Source organism: Entelurus aequoreus, linkage group LG25, assembly GCF_033978785.1.
Source record: "Entelurus aequoreus isolate RoL-2023_Sb linkage group LG25, RoL_Eaeq_v1.1, whole genome shotgun sequence".
Taxonomy (NCBI): Eukaryota; Metazoa; Chordata; class Actinopteri; order Syngnathiformes; family Syngnathidae; genus Entelurus; species Entelurus aequoreus.
The window spans coordinates 30,428,092-30,449,531 of record NC_084755.1 but is presented as its reverse complement, the minus strand read 5'-3'; the positions used below and the strand labels follow the sequence as shown (position 1 = coordinate 30,449,531).

At 35.3% G+C, this 21,440-nt stretch overlaps 2 protein-coding genes across 9 annotated transcripts in view; one reads left to right on the top strand and one right to left on the bottom strand.

Moving 5' to 3' along the window:
• Positions 1 to 21,440, top strand: part of caskin1 (CASK interacting protein 1) — a 275,600-nt gene that overhangs the window by 192,184 nt on the left and 61,976 nt on the right. For 4 of the 5 annotated variants that reach the window (XM_062036950.1, XM_062036951.1, XM_062036949.1 and 1 more), the window contains exons 10-11: positions 1,086 to 1,203; positions 14,160 to 14,405. In XM_062036950.1, coding sequence (XP_061892934.1) covers positions 1,086 to 1,203; positions 14,160 to 14,405 — 364 coding nt within the window. The remainder of the gene's footprint in view (positions 1 to 1,085; positions 1,204 to 14,159; positions 14,406 to 21,440) is intronic. The other variant, XM_062036952.1, reaches the window with a different exon arrangement.
• Positions 1 to 21,440, bottom strand: part of LOC133642635 (phosphoribosyl pyrophosphate synthase-associated protein 2) — a 327,925-nt gene that overhangs the window by 248,885 nt on the left and 57,600 nt on the right. For 2 of the 4 annotated variants that reach the window (XM_062036958.1, XM_062036957.1), the window contains exon 4: positions 15,513 to 15,625. The exons of the other annotated variants lie outside the window; for them this stretch is intronic. In XM_062036958.1, coding sequence (XP_061892942.1) covers positions 15,513 to 15,625 — 113 coding nt within the window. The remainder of the gene's footprint in view (positions 1 to 15,512; positions 15,626 to 21,440) is intronic. 4 annotated transcript variants of the gene reach the window in all.

Genomic DNA, 21,440 nt, shown 5'->3' with positions numbered 1-21,440 from the left:
AACAAGCCTGTTTCGCAGCTTTCCCTACTCGTCAGGGGATTTTATTTAATATGACAGGCTTGTAGGGGTGATATATGATATAGCCTCTTGTGTTTTTTCCTGACCTAACATATATTCCGCTCTACCCCGGTATTGAGCACTGTATAGCGGATAAACCACAGAAACCTCGACTATATATATATAAATATATATATATATAAATATATATATATATATATATATATATATATATATATATATATATATATATATATATATATATATATATATATATATATATATATATATATATATATATATATATATATATATATATATATACTCTTGGTATTCTCTCGAGGAGCTTGAAGAGGTAGTCACCTGAAATGGTTTTCACTACACAGGTGTGGTTGAAGCTTATGGAGAGAATGCCAAGAGTGTGCAAAGCAGTAATCAGAGCAAAGGGTGGCTATTTTGAAGAAACTAGAATATAAAACATGTTTTCAGTTATTTCACCTTTTTTTGTTAAGTAAATAACTCCACATGTGTTCATGCATAGTTTTGATGCCTTCAGTGACAATCTACAGTGTAAATAGTCATGAAAATAAAGAAAACGCATTGAAATGAGGAGGTGTGTCCAAACTTTTGGCCTCTACTGTATATATTTTCGCGATCAACCGGTAAGGTCCGAAAGATCGACAGGTCAGGGTTGGCGACCCCTGGTATACAGTACGTTTACTCGCGTAAACTCGTCTGTTTGACGTCATGCCTTTTTCGTTCACATTCGAAATAAAAAATGTTCTGTAATGTGAATGACTACATAAAAAGATCGGATGTAACAAACAAATCCGAATTAGGCCTCATACCTTGCAGTGTGAACATAGCCTAAGTCACCAAGGCGTCTGATTCTTTGTTTCGGCACGCGGACTACTTTGTTACGTGCAATGTTTGGTCGTACGATTACAGAGACATCATACGAAAAACTAAGTTTGGTTGACAACTGAATCATGTGAAAAGTTACCAGTAACAAAAAAGGCGATGTACCACTGTAACGTAAGTAGAATACTTTACTAATGTGATGATCTCATTTCATGGTTACATGCTAGGTGCTGGAGCAGCACCCTGACGGACGATGGAAAGGCTGTATCCATGACAACCGCACAGGAAACGATAGGGTGGGCTACTTCCCTTCGACCATGGTGGAGGTCATCAGCAAGCGAACAGGTGTGTGTGTGTGTACGTGTGTGAGTGTGTGTGTGTGTGAGTGTGTGATGAGGACGAACGGGTTGAACAAAACCCCAGGAAGAGGACGATGACGTCAGAAGGTTTTAATTTCAAGCATGGTTGTCGAATAAATGCGATGCGGAAACAAACAACACATCATTTCATCTTCACACACCCTAAGAAGACTTATTGGGATGTAAGTTCACACACACACACACGCACACACAGAGCCTGAAGCCCACCCTGCTGGTTCTGTTTACTGAGGGAATGAATCACTGTTGCCCGCTTGATGATGATAGTAGCCACAATGTCTCACTCTTTACAGCAGAGGTGTCCAAACTTGTTCAACTAAGGACCACAAGTGAATAATTTGAACACGTTTCGTGCATTAAAGATGCTAAAATGTCAGCCACGGTATTTAAGCCGGACTTAATTGGTCCGAAAAATTCGATTGACTAGAAATTCATCCATACTTCTGTATTGGCCAATATCGAGATTAATCTTGATATATTATTTTGTAGTGTGGAATGTTAGAAAAGGGTCGATCAAGTAAAACTGGTCAGAGAACAATAGCAGGTATGAAGAATATTAACCTATTTATTATTAACATCTGGGATGCCGTCTTTAAATTGGTGTGGAGTGATAATTGTTTTTGGCGACACCTAGGGTAACTATGCTTCATTTAGGTAATGTCACGACGAAATAAGTTGAACGATGCGGAACACGTTTGCTACTGGATACTTACTAATACGCCTCTGTCTTGGTAGTAGTATTAGTAATAATTCATTGTAATTGTAATAATTGTGAAATGTTAGAAACGACTTGATCAAGTCAAATTACTCAAGACAAAAATGACCAAAAATCACCTATTTATTATTAACTGTCTTGACTTATGCTCAAGCTTAAATGGGAACTGCACTTTTTTTTGGAATTTTGTCTATCGTTCACAATCTTTATGAGAAACAAAAAGACAAAAGGTTTTTGTTTTTTGGCTTTCTAACATAAAAAAATGGCTCGTTCTCGGTGGCTAGCAATGCAGCTAATGGGAGCAATCAACTCTACCTCTAAATCACTTTAAAAATGCTTTCAAAAACCGTCAACAATACTTCATTTACGTTCCGTCACCTGTATAATAACCAAACTGTTAGCAACATTGTTATTGTAAGAGTGAACACTGAGGAACTTTTTTTCTAGCGTAGTAACACATCGGCATGCTTTGGTATTAGCCATAAAAGCTTTTGATTGATTGATTGAAACTTTTATTAGTAGATTGCATAGTACAGTACATATTCCGTACAATTGACCACTAAACGGTTAAATAATTCATGGTACAAATATTCACTATCAGCATAATACAGTCATCACACAAGTTAATCATCAGAGTATATATATTGAATTATTTACATTATTTACAATCCGAGGGGTGGCATGTGGAGGGGGTTGGGGCGGGGGGGTTAGGTTGAGTTGCTATCAGCACTTCAGTCATCAACAATTATATCATTTGAGAAATGGACAGTGTAGGTCTGACTTGGTAGGATATGTACAGCGAGCAGTGAACATAGTGAGTTCAGAAAGCATAAGAACAAGTATATACATTTGATTATTTGCAATCCGGGGAGGTGGGATGTGGTGGGGGGAGGGGGTTAGGCTAGGGTTGAAGTTGACTGGAGGTGTTCTTTTAGTGAGGTTTTGAAGGAGGATAGAGATGCACTTTCTTTTACACCTGTTGGGAGTGCATTCCATATTGATGTGGCATAGAAGGAGAGCTAAATACGGCGAGAGATAAGCTAGCTTCTACAACAACACAAAACACATTTGAGTTTGTAATGCCCAACACTGCGATAAGACACCAATCTGTACTGAGTGAAAAACATGAGCAATCATATTAGAGTATCTGTAAAGTATTATTTCATGTTTTGTTAATACATAGCTAGCCAGACAGCGTATGTACTGTAGTTGTAATAACACGCATGACGTGCATCATCATGACGTGTATCATGATCAATATTAGAGTGACTCACTTGACGGACAGTTGTTTGTTTGGTCCAGCTGACCAGTGACATTTCCTGTTGATTTTTGGTAAGCACTCCATTTATGTCGAAATACCTTGGCTCCAAGTTCTCAAAATCGCTTTCACCTCTTTCTACCGGCTTCCGTCTGCACCAACGTCTCACTCTTCCTTCGTGCTCGCTTCTATAAGCAGCAGTATATTCGGCTTCAAAAATATAAGGTTTTAAATCCTCATTTCTCAAAAAATAGTCGTCTTTGTTGTCTTTTACCAAGTCTGCCATGATTAGAAAACACACACGTTTGATTCCGGAAGTAGGAACACACATGTTGCCAGAAGTCAGACGTGCTGCTATGGAAACAGAAATCAATGCGAGAAAGAAATCAATTATATTGACCAAAACTGTAAATATTGATTATACTACATATTGTTATGAAGGCATCTGTTACTACATTATATATATACTTGCAGTGTGTATATTGTACATATTACATATTGTTATGAAGGTATCTGTTACTACACCAGACCTGGGCATTCTGCGGCCCGCGGGCCGCATCCGGCCCTTTGTGCGTCCCTGTCCGGCCCGTGTGAGGCCAATTATAAATTACAAAATAAATTTTAAAAAGTATCTATGTCGAGTGTGCAATACAACAGTGCTGCTTTTGTTTTGAAAATCGTTATTTGTATTACTTCCGTGTGGACGTATGCGTGATTGTAAGTGAATGTGAACAACTGCAATTACAAAATAAAGTTGAAAAAACATCTATGTCCTGCGCGCAATACAACTGTGCTGCTTTTATTTTGAAAAGTATTATTTATGGGCGTGTGTCCGTGTGTAACCTGCGAGTGAAGGTGCACATGCAGCGACAAGTGATGCACGGTTTACACCCGAGACGCCAAAAAGAGAAAAGTTGATGAGGAATGCCGTGTTTCCAACAACACATGAACTGCAAAGCAACGTCCCCTCACCTAAGGTGCGTGCCCGCGCAATTGCGCACTGCTCAAGCGTCCGCTGCGCGCGGCAAGTATATGCCGCGCACCAAATCAAATCCCATCTGAATTCTAAACAAAATAAACATATTTATTCTATGGAATTTTGCAATGCAACTTTGAGTGACAGTGACAACAAGCGGCCCTAACGGTGTTCGTCAACACCGTTCAATTGAACACCGTTCAATTATTGTAACGTCTATCGAGATGCTTCGAGGACAGGAATTATATCGATCACTTTATTGAACAAAACTGTTTATATTCGGACATAACCACACCAAAAACATGAGTAAAACAATTCTATCTCGAAAAACTAGTCATTTTCTGCCGTACAAACCAGGCCAAAACCAACTTGCAACACGCATAGCACTAAACCACTGGTGCGTTTAAGGCCACACAAAAAGTCGGACAACTCAAACACCACACAAAGTTACACTATGACTCCTCAGTCATACGTGTGCTTATTTTACTGTCATTTATTATTAATGTTAATTTATATATATTAGTCATGGAATGCTGTTACACACACTATGTTGAAGTATTACTATTATTATTATTATTATTATTATTATTATTTATCTTACGGTATATATCAAAAATAATATTGAGCAAAATTTAATTGAAATATTGTCGATGTGGCCCTCCAGCAGTGCTCGGGTAGCTCATGCGGCCCCCGGTAAAAATTAATTGCCCACCCCTGTACTACACTATATATATATATACTTGCAGTGTGTATATTGTACATATTACATATTGTTATGAAGGTGTCTGTTACTACATTATATATATACTTGCAGTGTGTATATTGTACATATTACATATTGTTATGAAGGTATCTGTTACTACATTATACATATATATACTTGCAGTGTGTATATTGTATATATTACATATTGTTATGAAGGTGCCTGTTACTACACTATATATATACTTGCAGTGTGTATATTGTACATATTACATATTGTTATGAAGGTGTCTGTTACTACATTATATTAGGGCTGCAACAACTAATCAATTAAAATCGATTATAAAAATAGTTGGCGATGAATTAAGTCATTGATTCGTTGGATCTATGCTATGCGCATGTGCACAGGCAATTTTTTTCTTTTTTAATAAATCTTTATTTATACACTGCAACATGTACAAACAGCTGAGAAACAATAATCAAAATAAGTATGGTGCCAGTATGCTGTTTTTTTCCCCCAATAAAATACTGGAAAGGATAGAAATGTAGTTTGTCTCTTTTGTCCGATTATTAATCGATTAATCGAAGTAATAATCGGCAGATTAATCGATTATCAAATTAATCGTTAGTTGCCGCCCTACATTATATATATATATATATATATATATATATATATATATATATATATATATATATATATATATATATAGATACATATATATATATATATATATATATATATATACTTGCAGTGTGTATATTGTACATATTACATATTGTTATGAAGGTGTCTGTTACATTATATATATACTTGCAGTGTGTATATTGTACATATTACATATTGTTATGAAGGTGTCTGTTACTATATTATATATATACTTGCAGTGTGTATATTGTACATATTACATATTGTTATGAAGGTGTCTGTTACTACATTATATATATACTTGCAGTGTGTATATAAAACGATGGAGGGTTTTGAAGTTGTTTTACAGGTTTTGAACGTTACAACGGTGACGGCTATTAGCCACATCTTTCAAGCGTTTTTTTATTATCACTAAAATCGTTAATGATTGTGAACGATAGGCAACATTCCCCCCCAAAAATTGCAGTTCTCCTTTAAAGGAGTCATATTTTTATTAATTAATTTACTCCGAGACGTTGTATTTGTACTGTAAATAACATGCAGATGTTATTATTTGATACCTGTGTGTATTGACAAATGTGGCATTTTAAACAATATTGTTTAATTAAGGACACTTATAGCTTATGTGTTATTTTGTGCTTAGCTGTTGTGTAGCTGCTAGCTCCTCGTAGCCTATAGCATGTTTTCTGTTTGTAAATGACTTGACTAAAATACAAAAAAAGACCAACCTTGTGTGCTTTTTGGAGGACATTTAGATGCTAACTGACTGTCCAACTTTGCATAAACAGAGCACTCAATTAAAGAGTTTAGATATAATTTATATTTATCTTACGGTATACATCAAAAATAATATTGAGCAAAATTTAATTGAAATATTGTCGATGTGGCCCTCCAGCAGTGCTCGGGTAGCTCATGCGGCCCCCGGTAAAAATTAATTGCCCACCCCTGTACTACACTATATATATATACTTGCAGTGTGTATATTGTACATATTACATATTGTTATGAAGGTATCTGTTACTACATTATACATATATATACTTGCAGTGTGTATGTTGTATATATTACATATTGTTATGAAGGTGCCTGTTACTACACTATATATATACTTGCAGTGTGTATATTGTACATATTACATATTGTTATGAAGGTGTCTGTTACTACATTATATTAGGGCTGCAACAACTAATCAATTAAAATTGATTATAAAAATAGTTGGCGATTAATTAAGTCATTGATTCGTTGGATCTATGCTATGCGCATGTGCACAGGCAATTTTTTTCTTTTTTAATAAATCTTTATTTATACACTGCAACATGTACAAACAGCTGAGAAACAATAATCAAAATAAGTATGGTGCCAGTATGCTGTTTTTTCCCCCCAATAAAATACTGGAAAGGATAGAAATGTAGTTTGTCTCTTTTGTCCGATCATTAATCGATTAATCGAAGTAATAATCGGCAGATTAATCGATTATCAAATTAATCGTTAGTTGCCGCCCTACATTATATATATATATATATATATATATATATATATATATATATATATATATATATATATACATACATATAAATATACATATATATATATACTTGCAGTGTGTATATTGTACATATTACATATTGTTATGAAGGTGTCTGTTACATTATATATATACTTGCAGTGTGTATATTGTACATATTACATATTGTTATGAAGGTGTCTGTTACTATATTATATATATACTTGCAGTGTGTATATTGTACATATTACATATTGTTATGAAGGTGTCTGTTACTACATTATATATATACTTGCAGTGTGTATATAAAACGATGGAGGGTTTTGAAGTTGTTTTACAGGTTTTGAACGTTACAACGGTGACGGCTATTAGCCACATCTTTCAAGCGTTTTTTTATTATCACTAAAATCGTTAATGATTGTGAACGATAGGCAACATTCCCCCCCAAAAATTGCAGTTTTCCTTTAAAGGAGTCATATTTTTATTAATTAATTTACTCCGAGACGTTGTATTTGTACTGTAAATAACATGCAGATGTTATTATTTGATACCTGTGTGTATTGACAAATGTGGCATTTTAAACAATATTGTTTAATTAAGGACACTTATAGCTTATGTGTTATTTTGTGCTTAGCTGTTGTGTAGCTGCTAGCTCCTCGTAGCCTATAGCATGTTTTCTGTTTGTAAATGACTTGACTAAAATACAAAAAAAGACCAACCTTGTGTGCTTTTTGGAGGACATTTAGATGCTAACTGACTGTCCAACTTTGCATAAACAGAGCACTCAATTAAAGAGTTTAGATATAATTTGATCCGTACCATGTCGGATGACGACACCCCGAGTAATATCTCATAATTGATCAACAATAATGAACTAATTTTGTGTTTACGGTACCCTGGGGGTACTTGTGGGCGCAAAAATAGCCCCGGGTTCACAGTTTGGACACCTCTGCTTCAGACGCTCAATAACGGCAGCCAACTAAAAATACCAACCACATGAGTAAGGAGTGTCAGAATCTGAATTATTGTTAAAAGTAGTTTCATAATTTCAAGACGAGTTGGCTTTACTTGTCTGGTGAAGTAGTAACTAGTACAAATTCCTGCAAATCCATGGTGCAAAAAAGACATGTACTCTTTTGGCCTTGCTTAAAGCTAACTAAAAAATAACTCCTAATAAACACATATTTTTCTCTGCAAAAAAAGCCAAATGGCAAAGTTTCAAGCATTTCCTTTTAATGGAGTAAAAGTAACCTCCGTCTTGGTTTAATGAGGTAACAGGTAAGAGCAGAACAGCCATCCCATCATCCCACTGCACAAACACGGGCTGGTGTTACTTTTTAAATGTGTATCGGTGTTTACTTTGTCAATATGGTACTCCTGTTTGTCCAGTATTATGTCCTCTTGTCCCTTGTTGTCTTGTCTCTGTGACATCCTCCTGGTCAGCATCATTCTCACCTTTAAATCCTTGCCAAGTCCTGCATTTAATCCCTCAATCTAACATACTCCACACAGTATTGTATATATATATATATATGTATATATATGTATATATATATATACATATATATATACATACACACACACACACATACACAGTCGTGGTCAAAAGTTTACATACACTTGTAAAGAACATAATGTCATAGCTGTCTTGAGTTTCCAATAATTTCTACAACTCTTATTTTTTTGTGATAGAGTGATTGGAGCACATACTTGTTGGTCACAAAAAACATCCATGAAGTTTGGTTCTTTTATGAATTTATTATGAGTCTATTGAAAATGTGACCAAATCTGCTGGGTCAAAAGTATACATACAGCAATGTTAATATTTGCTTACATGTCCCTTGGCAAGCTTCACTGCAATAAGGCGCTTTTGGTAGCCATCCACAAGCTTCTGGTTAAGTTTTTGACCACTCCTCTTGACAAAATTGGTGCAGTTCAGCTAAATGTGTTGGTTTTCTGACATGGACTTGTTTCTTCAGCATTGTCCACATGTTCTCAATGGGGTTTAAGTCAGGGAAGGCCATTCAAAAACCGTAATTCTAGCCTGATTTAGCCATTCCTTTACCACTTTTAACGTGTGTTTGGGGTCATTGTCCTGTTGGAACACCCAACTGCGCCCAAGACCCAACCTCCTGGCTGATGATTTTAGGTTATTCTGAAGAATTTTGAGGTAATCCTCCTTTTTCATTGTCCCATTTACTCTCTGTAAAGCACCAGTTCCATTGGCAGCAAAACAGGCCCAGAGCATAATGCTACCACCACCATGCTTGGCGGTAGGAATTGGTGTTCCTGGGATTTTCTCCTCCAAACATATTGCTGGGTATTGTGGCCAAAAAGCTCAATTTTTGTTTCATTTGACCACAGAACTTTCCTCCAGAAGGTCTTATCTTTGTCCATGTGATCAGCAGCCAACTTTAGACGAGCCTTAAGGTGTCGCTTCTGGAGCAAGGGCTTCCTTCTTGCATGGTAGCCTCTCAACACGCTTGACTGTGGACACTGACACCTGTGTTCCAGAAGCTTCCAATTCATTGCAGACTTCCTTTTTGGTGATTCTTCGTTGACTCTTGATCATCCTGACCAATGTTCTCTCAGCAGGTGATGGCTTGCGTTTTCTTCCTGATCGTGGCAGTGACAAAACTGTGCCATGCACTTTATACTTACGAACAATTGTCTGCACAGTTGCTCTTAGGACCTTAAGCTGCTTTGAAATGGTTCCAAGTGACTTTCCTGACTTGTTCAAGTCAATGATTCGTTTTTTACAGATCTGTGCTTAGTTCCTTTGACTTTCCCATTGTCGCCTTTGTAACCGAGTCTAACGGCTGCATCACATGAGCCCTATTTAAATGGGCTCAGAGAAGTCAACAGGTGTCGTCAATCATAATCACTCACATGAAGTTAAGAGGCCATGCCATGAAGCTAATTTGATTTGATTGTAACTTTTCTACATCACCAAAATTGATAATGTATGTTGTATGACCCTTTTGACCCAGCAGATTTGGTCAAATTTTCAGTAGACCCATAATGAATTCATAAAAGAACCAAACTTCATGAATGTTTTTTGTGACAAACAAGTATGTGCTCCAATCACTCTATCACAAAAAAATAAGAGTTGTAGAAATTATTGGAAACTCAAGACAGCCATGACATTATGTTCTTTACAAGTGTATGTAAACTTTTGATCACGACTGTATGTATGTATATTTGTATGTATATTTATATATGTATAAACATACATATATAAATATATATACAGTATATATATATATATATATATATATATATATATATATATATATATATATATACAGTATATATATATATCGTGTAACTACTACATTAAGCTGGCACACTAATCACTACTTCCAAGTGTGTACTGTTACAAAAACTTTTCTATCAAGGTGTCTTATTTGCTCAAGTCTTTTTCATCTTTTAATTATTCCTCCTTCCATCTGTCCTCACTCACTTTTTGACACATTAGAAGGATGTGTATTTAACCCGGGGAGAAAATTACAGCTTCAGCTTCTTATACTACATAATATATCAAGTCATTCTAATAGACGCCGGCTAGTCTGGCCAAATACTAATGGAGGCGCCCATAAAAAGCCATAAAAAATGGCAGTTGTTTTTTTTTACCCTATAACATGTCTCTCGCATTTATTGAACATATTTTAAATGGAGTTTTACACATTATGTAACAATTCCAAGCATACAGCGTGCAGTATTGTACTTTCAGCGCATCACGTCTTGTCAAAGCATCTTTCTGCTGAAAAATGTTGGGTAAATCGGCTTGTGAGACAGCGCCCTCTGCTGGAGTCAGAGCCCCAGCGCTCTTTTTCCGCCACCAAAGCCGCTTTCTACTAAAATGACTATTAAAATCAGAGAAAATAAATCCGCAAATGAATGTCAAACTGCAACTATGATCTACTGTACAGTATATGAACAAAAGTATTTGGACACTTGGCTCTCCCCAAATTGAGCCCAATGAAGAATTAAGTTTTCGGGTGGAATAATTTGAACAATGAATTACAAGGGATGTTAGTTTTAAAAAGTTGCAATAAAAAAAAAATATCACCAGACGACGAAAAACATGTAAACACATCTCGCACTGCCATTTTACCAATGTCAAATAATAATACTAGTATTAATAACAAATACAGCAGTACCTCAACGTCCGAGCTTAAATTGGTTCTTTGAAGCTCTTAACTCAGAAAACTTGTATGTCAAATCAACGTCCTCCATTGAAATTAATTTAAATAATTTTAATCGGTGCTGAACCACCGCACAGCACAATTCGAACATGTTACTTTTGGGGGAAAAAAAAAAAAAAAAAAGTTTAGAAAATAATTACTGTATGAAAAACAATACAATAGAATGTAGTACTAACAACTACAGTAGTTTTATGAAGTAATGGAAGATTTTAAAGTGCACATTTTTTCATATTATCCTGTAAATTTTGTTCCTCTGGATTTCAATTATTTTTTTCCCCAGTTAGCTCACAACAATTTTTTTTTCTCCTCGATTATCCTGCATGTCCAGCACATGTTGAAAAAATAACAATAAAGTTGACTTTGAATAATGTACAGCATTTGCCTTGGAGAGCGGACTTCTACGGTTTCTCCTTCAAACACACCATCGGCAGCTTTCCCATATTTTCATGGATAAATGTCCGCCTTTAGATATTATTTTCACATTCTTCTCTGCTTCAGTATGCAGCAATGCACTCGAATTGCTTCGCCAAGTTGGATGATTTCTTTCTTTAATTCAATGAATGTCATCCGCTGCTCCTTCACACTCACTTTCTTCCTTCCCATGGTTGGAAAACAAAGTTATGTCGATCTTTCGCTATGAGCTTATGCTAGCGGTTAAGACCAGATGTTTTGATCGTGGTCCATTGTGACATTTGCTACGCCAACTAATGTCGGGGACGATTGGAACTCAAATATTTGCTTGCAACTTAAAGCATGACAGCTCTTATCTCAAAACACTCTTACGTTGAGGCTCCACTGTACTCGGATCCTCCGTATGTTAAAAAGTAGAGTTACGATTCCATCTTCTGTCGGGCGTTGTAACGACAAGCCGCATGCACAGCACATGTTACACTGATTTACCGTAAATTCCGGACTATAAATTGCTACTTTTTCCCTACATTTTGAACCCTGCGGCTTATAAGACGGTGCGACTAATTTATGGATTTTTCTCCGCTGCAAGCCAATATAAAATGTTTTCAAAATTAAAAAAAAAAGCAAGTAAATACAATGAGGTATTTTATTGTTTGTGCTATGGCGCTATTTTTTGAACTAGTTCCATAAAATAAAAATAAAAAAGTCCAACCGCAGTGTTGTTCAGTCTTCGAGCCGTCCATAGCGTTTCTACTCCTATGGATTCTTCATTCATCACTCAAGCTTGTAAGTTTGACAATACAACTAAAACTGTTTATACTTGCTAAACCATTCCATGTGTGATGTCTGTAGGAGTGTTTTCATGCATATTTGGGCGTGCTATCGTAATGTATTGACGCGAACACGTTTACACGTGTCTTTGTTAGTATTATTAACTTACAATGGCATTCTCTTTCATTCAGTTTCGTAAATTCACCAAAACGTCACCGTGGACTTATTGAGTCTGTTTAGCTAATTGGAGAGCTTGCTTCTGCAGCTATTGGGTCCATTGCAAAGACTTCTGTTTTGTTTGATGAGCCGTTTTACTGCCGTGTTACAGACACCGTTTGGAAACAATTAAGGTACATAAATTAACATCTACTGAATCTTTCTGTGTAAAAACCTAATTTCGCAACATATCTGCGGCTTATAGTGTGGTGCGGCTAATATATGGGGGGGGGGGAAAGTGTTTCTTCTCAAATTTAGTGGGTGCGGCTCATATCCTCGTGCGCTCTATAGTCCGGAAAATACGGTAGTAATAATTGTAACACTTTATTTTTAACATTTACAAAAAAATTTGTGCCGGCATATATCTGTGGCTTCTAGTTTGGTGCGGCTAATATTTGGAAAATATTTTTTCCCCCCATAACACTTAGTGGGTGTGGCTTATAGTCCGGAAAATGCGGCTTATAAAACGGTGCGACTCATTTATGGATTTTTTTCGCTGCAGGCCAATATAAAAAGTTTTCAAAATAAAAAAAACAAGCAAATACAATGACGTGTTTTATTGTTTGTACTACAGCGCCATCTATTGAACGAGTTCCATTTTTCAAATTTGAGTGCTTTAAAAAGAAATTACCAAAATGATTCCCGAGCGTTGCCACCGTTTGCTGCTTACTGCTCCCAGGGGAACAGGGAATGGGTCAAATGCAGAGGATAATTTCTGACCATCAGTGGTACTTTAACTTTAACTTTAGTAATAATTATATATTTTAAACATTTACAAAATCTTTTGTATCTGCGGCTTCTAGTTTGGTGCGGATAATATTTGGAAAATATGTTTTCCCCCATAAAATTTAGTGGGTGCGGCTTATACACCAGTTGTCTCTATAGTCCGGAAAATACGATCTTGGTAAGGAAAAATTTTAATAAAAAATGGCAATTCCGATTATCTGTTAAAATTTCATCCAGAATTTGTATTTTCCCTTTTGAAATATTTACCCATGGCCTTTTGTTTACCTTGTCCACACACACACATGACTGATCGGATGATAGCACTCTTGTTATTGCACTAACATGGTGGAGTGTTGTATTTATTTACTCTGCCAGTCACTAAATTACAGCTCCTTCCACCTAAACGAGCACGTCCATGAATCTTTTAAATAGCGAGGTTACATGAAAATAGAACGTCACAGTCTGCATATTTTCGGCTGATTTTATGCAAATGAACAAACTGTAATAGGTCAGCGCTTGGCTTTGCTAGGTCAGATGACTAAGAAATATCATATTTATTATTCAGTGTTCTCACTTTCATCATGTTTGTTCCTCCTCGTCTCACGTGACCTCCATAGCATCCCTCCTCTTTGTTGAGTTTGTAACTTCAGCCTTCTTTGTTCATAATTTTTCTTTCCTCCCCTCCCCCTTTTCTTATGTTTCTTATGTCTCTTTTCTGTCGTTTGTTTCGTGGCGGTGGTTCACTGTTGGCTGGTTGTGTGTGTGTGTGTCGTCACGGTGCGTGTATCTAGGTTTGGCCAGCACAGTCATTTGCACTCAACAGTTTCAAAAGATACCGCTGGTTGCCCCGGCGACGGTTGCCCCTGCCAACGTGGTAGTCAACGGCAACGACACCACGTTCCATCAGATCCATATCCTGCCTCCACCGCCTCCTCCTCCACCACATTCCCATCAGCCACTGCTTCCACTTTTCACTTCCTTTGGCTATAACAGGTCGCCCGTGACAACCCCACAGGGAGACACCCCCACTGCCCCAGGTACACGCCCCTTTTCACTATTATTATGATTATTATGATCACTATTATTATTATTAAAACCTCAAGGGATGCTTTCTGCTGCTGTTTTTATTCATGTGTTGCAAGTCTCAAACAAAATTGGCCATGTAGGATTCTGATTGTAAGCATCTCGAGGAAGGCATCCTTTAAAGTTTTCTACTATGTGTCCTTAATTATGTAAATATGTCTTTTTCATACTGACTTGCTTTTCTTTTTTCTGTTGATGCTCTTGCCATTTTATTCATTACTTGACCCAATATTATTATTAGTATTGTTATTATCATTACTATTATTGTTGTTATTATATTATTTATTTTATTATTATAATTACTGACCATTATTATTATTAATAGTAGTATTATTGATATTATTATTAGTAGTAGTAGTAGTATTGTTATTATCATTTATATTATTGTTTTTTTAATTAATTATTTTATTGTTATAATTACTGACCATTATTATTATTACAATTACTGACTATTGTTTTGTTTTTTTAATTGAGATTATTTATTTTTAGTTTTCAAAATAATATAGATGATCATTATGCATACTATTTATAATAATTTATACATTTAAATATGAAATATAATTACATATTGTACAAACATGTATTAGCTTTATTGTTATAATTATTGATCATTATTATTAACAACAATTATAATACAAAAAATAGTTATGCTGTTATTATTGTTTTACTGATTTTTATGTTTATCTTATATTGAGGGATCTGGAGGTTTGTAGATGAAAACTAACAGCTGAACATAATGTAGCTGTATTTGAAAAAAATAAAAAAAAAAAATTAATTTTGTTTTTGATTTCAATTTTGAGGGTCTTACATTAGAATCTCAATGGACCCTATGTTCATAATGAATTAATGCATTTTCCAGGTGTTATTTTTCTTCCAAGTGTATATATATTTGTTATATGGGGGTTTAATTGTGAAAGTCATATTTCACCATGTTATCACACACATGCGTTGACATGACTATTTCCTTTCTTTTCGTTTATGTTTTCTACCTTGTTGCCAAGCCACCACAACATCCCTATTGACACACACACGTGCACACACACACGCACACACAAACTCACAGCAACTGTGTTTAGAATGTCACTAAACCGCGTTGTCCTCGTCCCAACTGTTGTCGTCAACAACTTCCCCCTCATTTTATTTATGGGTGTGTGGTTCAAGAGAGGTGTCATACCTGGGGAAAAAACACACGTACATCCTTAAAATGTACTACTACAGTTATTGGACAGTTTATTTTGGATCATGTTTGAAATTGTGTTTGTTTGTATTGGTAGGGAATGGAATCAAATAGTAACTGGACTATTGAGATTGTCTCAGAAGACATCAGGACAGCTCATATCCGAAATCGACTGTAATTTCCTCCCTTTTTAATATTTTGGTCTCTAATAATTACGGATGGGTACAAAGTCTGTATTTTTATAGGCACCGACCACCACGGTGCTATATTTCGATTGTTAAATGCCTAAAACACTTGGCGGGCAAACAAGCGCTAATGCAGCACTTAGTCAGAGTGCCTCCTAGGTAATGTTGCAATGCTCCATGCCAACAAAGCAAGTATGCCTGATACAAACCGCTTGAATGTAAAGGAGGACTCCACTTTTCAAAAGGCGCTAGCTTGGTGCTAATTTACATTAGATTTGCCATAAACATGCTAATGATTAGTAGGCCAGTGAATCTTTGCACACCACACGATCCGAATCGGTTAAATTATTGGGTTTAACAATTTGATTCAGAATTGATTCTCGATTTAAAATCAATAATTTTTTGATAACACTCCATGATAAACTACATTCCTCCATAAAATAGATAAGCAGCTCTGATAAATGTGTATACTAAAAAAAATTACTTTTGTTTGGTAACATTTTACACAAACATTTACTAAAGTGGCTGGACAGGACAGCTTTTTTAGGGATAAAAAACATTTTAAAAAAATTAAAAAAATAAAAAATTATATATATATATATATATATATATATATATATATATATATATATATATATATATATATACAGTATATGTATTTAAAAAAATGTTTAATCGTTTAAAAATGGTTCCAAATAAGAATCCTGATTCATTCGAAAATCAATGTTTTTTTAAAGACCCCTGCTGACTACAATTAGCAAGTTTACATGGCGATTTTAACACCTCCAAGTACATTTAATTAGAATTTTTATCGTAAAGGGATACAGGTTACTTTTTTTTAAATGGTACAAAGGGGGAAATAAAAACAAGAAATAATGTTACTGAAAACTACAACTAAGATGCATGTTACAATCAAAGAGCTGGTGTGTAATAAGTACAGTACTTAAAGTATAAACACTTTGTAGGGCGCAACAAAAGACGAGCTTCTACTGAATGGCAACGACAACTAAGATGCACATTACAATCAAAGAGCTGGTGTGTAATAAGTACAGTACTTAAAGTATAAACACTTTGTAGGGCGCAACAAAAGATGAGCTTCAACTGAATGGGAACGACAACTAAGATTCACATTACAATCAAAAAGCTGGTGTGTGTTAAGTACAATACTTAAAGTATAAACACTTTATAAGGCGCAACACAAGACTAGCTCCAACTTAATGGCAAAGACTACGCCCTGACTGTAGCTGTCTAACATCTTGGGATTGCAACTGCATGCAAAGTCTCCTATATAATACTTGCAAATTACATTCCGAAGTATAAGCTCACTGTTAAGTGTTTAAAAAAAAAACTTAGATTTTGTTATTAAATTATATTTATTAACACACGAGCGCACACAAAAAAGTACCGAAAATGGGTACCTGCATCGATTCCCAGGTATTGGAATCGGTATCGTATCGGTTAAAATGTGGAAGGTACTCATCCCTAATAACGAATAACAGAACATAGGCAATTTAAATTTCACCACCAATAAAAATGAATGGATGAATGCTAAAGAGGGTAATTCCGTCCCATGGACTGTTGTTGTGCTGGCAGAGGTGCTGCTGCATTGTATCTTAACTGTCGTTTTGCACCACAATAGAACAATGCCCCCCGCTCCCACCTTTTTAGAGGTTAAATACGTTGGGTCCTACACCATCCTCTCAGACTGCCCGTCAAAGAGAAAGTCTTCTGAGACCACCCGAACAGTCCAGTTTTATCGATTCAGTACCCTGAAAATGGCCTGAATGAATAAGAACATTCACAGGCAGTATGTGAAATTAGAAAAATAAATAAAAATAAACCCGAACTTGAACACATTTCAGCATTTGTTGCCCAGGGCCTGTAACACACACACATACACACACGGATATTTGCAAGGGAAATATTAGGGTGAAATGTCAAGTATTACGCAAGATACTCAAGAATGCGGTTCACAAATGTCGCACCGAAGGTTTTCCAGGTAAGACGTTCGCTGGCCTTTAAGGTTTTTGTCCCCATATTTTAGTCAGAGGGATGAAATATGTGTGAATATGTATTTTTCATACTGACTTGCTTTTCTTTTTTCTGTTGATGCTCTTGCCATTTTATTCATTACTTGACCCAATATTATTATTAGTAGTAGTATTATCATTACTATTATTGTTGTTATCATACTATTTATTGTATTATTATAATTACTGACCATTATTATCATTACAATTAATTTTTCCTTTTTTAATTGGTATTATTTATTTTTAGTTTTCAAAATATTAATATAGACTATCATTATTGATTTATTCACACTATAATAATTTATACATTTACATATTAAATAAAATTACATAGTGTATAAACATGTATTAACTATATTGTTATAATTATTGATATTATTAATAACAATTATAATACACAAAATTGCTATCTGTTATCATTTTATTGATATTTTTGTCCCCATTTTAGTCAGAGGGAAGAAATATGTGTAAATATGTGTTTTTCATACTGACTTGCCATTTTGTTCATTACTTGACCCAATATTATTATTCTTATTAGTAGTAGTATTGTTATTATCATTACTATTATTATTGTTGTTAATATATTATTTATTTTATTATTATAATTACTGACTATTATTATTATTACAATTACTGACCATTACTATTGTTTTTTAAAATGTATTTATTGGTATTATTTATTTTTAGTTTTCAAAATATGAATATATATTATCATTAATGATTTATTCATACTATTTATAATACTTTATACATTTAAATAATAAATATAATTACATATTGTATAAATATGTATTAACTATATTGTCATATAGTTAATAAATATATTATAAATAATTATCGATCATTATTATTAATAACAATTATAATACTAAAAATAGTTATGCTGTTATAATTTTTATTTTATTTTATTGGTTTTGTCCCCACATTTTAGTCAGAGGGATGAAACTCCCAACTGCAAATGTGAGAGTAGAATATATTTCCCGGAATGCAAACAATGGCCAGGAGAGGGCGCTGTGCCACTGCATGGGAACAAGAACCTGTGTGTGTTTGACTGTTGCTCACACATGTAAACCATTCATAAAGATGCTTATAATGGTTTATGACACTCTCCAAATGCACTTACAGCAGCCTCATGCCTGTGAAGGTCCACATATATAATCACAAACCGATGGCTGTATTATATATGTATGTGTATATATATGTATATGTATATACACATGAAATCATGTTCTGGATTTTTGATGTGCAATGAGTCTTTTCATATATCTATATTCTCTGTTCTTTTCTGTGTTTGTGCGTGAGAGCGTGTCTCGGAGTGAAAGTGCGTGTGTGAGAGACTCTTTCTCCAACTCCTCAGAAGGGAACAAAGCGCAGGACCTTTGAAAAAAAGACCATTATAGGGTTAAAAAATAAATGGTGGAAATATTATGATTATTTCATTGTCAATATCGAATAGAGCGGATTGGTTCTCAATAGGGATGTCCGATAATATCGCGGCCGATAAATGCTTTAAAATGTAATATCGGAAATGATCGGTATCTGTTTCAAAATTATCGGTAACGGTTTCAAAAAGTAAAATGTATGACTTTTTAAAACGCCGCTGTGTACACGGACGTAGGGAGAAGTACAGAGCGCCAATAAACCTTAAAGGCACTGCCTTTGCGTGCCGGCCCAATCACATAATATCTACGGCTTTTCACAAGTGAGTGCAAGGCATACTTGGTCAACAGCCATACAGGTCTTACTTACCAATATCTTTAAATGATATTTACTACTATTGCAATTGTTGTATGGTATTGTGAATAAACTTGAAACTTGAAACTTGAAACTTGAGGTCACACTGAGGGTAGCCTTATAAACAACTTTAACACTGTTACAAATATGCGCCACACTGTGAACCCACACCAAACAAAAATTACAAACACATTTCGGGAGAACATCCGCACCGTAACACAACATAAACACAACAGAACAAATACCCAGAACCCCTTGCAGCACTAACTCTTCCGGGACGCTACAATATACACCCGCCGCCCACAAAGTGCATTAAAAAAATAATACACTTTGTGACTTCAATAATAAATATGGCAGTGCCATGTTGGCATTTTTTTCCATAACTTGAGTTGATTTATTTTGGAAAACCTTGTTACATTGTTTAATGCATCCAGCGGGGCATCACAACAAAATTAGGCATAACAACGTGTTAATTCCACGACTTTATATATCGGTATGGGTTGATATCGGAATCGGTAATTAAGAGTTGGACAATATCGGAATATCAGATATCGGCAAAAAAGCCATTATCGGACATCTCTAGTTCTCAAACTTTTTTCCACCAGGTACCACCTCAGAAAACGCTGAGAAAATGTGTTCGTTTAAACTGTAAATTTGATGATATACATATTAATCTATACCTCAAATGCTGAAATTAAATTGTTTTTATTTTTCATTGTACACGATTGCTATGGTGAAGATGCGGCGATGAATAACGTGACTGAGTTTTTAGCGTAAAATTTGAAAATACATGAAATACAGTCTTACCGTATTGCTAATAGAATGTTGACCAACAAAAAATGTTTATAAATAAACATGCAGGTCTCCAACAGCTCAGCGTTCCTTTGTGCTGCAGCCAAAAAAAAATGGTAAGAAAGTATTATTTTTATCTAATCTTGGCATGCGCATAATAACACAGACGTGTAAAATGCGGTGACATTAAATATTAATAAGAAAAAAATATATTTGTATTTTTCTATTTTGTAACAGTCCTAAGACTCCTTTGTACAAACCAGCACTGCCATTCTCATCCTTAAAGCGACGTTTTATGGTCTTGACATTCTCACTAACCTCATTTGCAGGGATTGCCAATAAAAGGCGCTTCGTAAACCTTTAATAAGTCTTCGTGTTGCCTTCAGGCGTCAGAGGAGCCTTTAAGCGAGATGAAAGGTGGACCTTTATTTGCTACATGGCCACAAACTGCACAGTATTTCTCACGTTGCTCCTTAAAGAGCTGCAACACCAAATGTCAGCGAAACACGTCTTACAAATCTACATTAGAAACACTTCCTTATGGTTTAGATCGGTGCCAGCTCAGAAATCACAATATTGACTAACATTAAAATACAGTTGCGCAGTAGGCATAAGTATTCATAAAAACAAGGCAGATGTTTTATTTAACAATTATTGTTCTGCCCTCACTAGGGTTGTACAGTATACCGGTATTAGTATAGTAGCGTGATACTAATGAATCATATACGGTACTATAACACCTCTGAAAAGTACCAGTCCGCCACCCCCCTGTGTCCGCCATTGCTGGTGTTACGAGCAGAGGAGCATGTCCGGCAGCGCACAATTACAGAGTACTTACAAGCAGACACAGTGTGTAGGCAGAAAAGGGAGAACGAACACGTTTTGGCTTAAAAACTAAAGATAAAGGTGAAGTTATAACACTGAAACGCCCTCAGGAAGAAGTGCTTTAAGACATGGCTAGCTAGCTAGCGGCTAAAGTCCAGCCACAGCCTGTAGTGTTTTAGCTACTTCTAAATCACTAATCCTGGTCTCCATGGCGACAAATAAAGTAAGTTTCTTACAAGTATCATC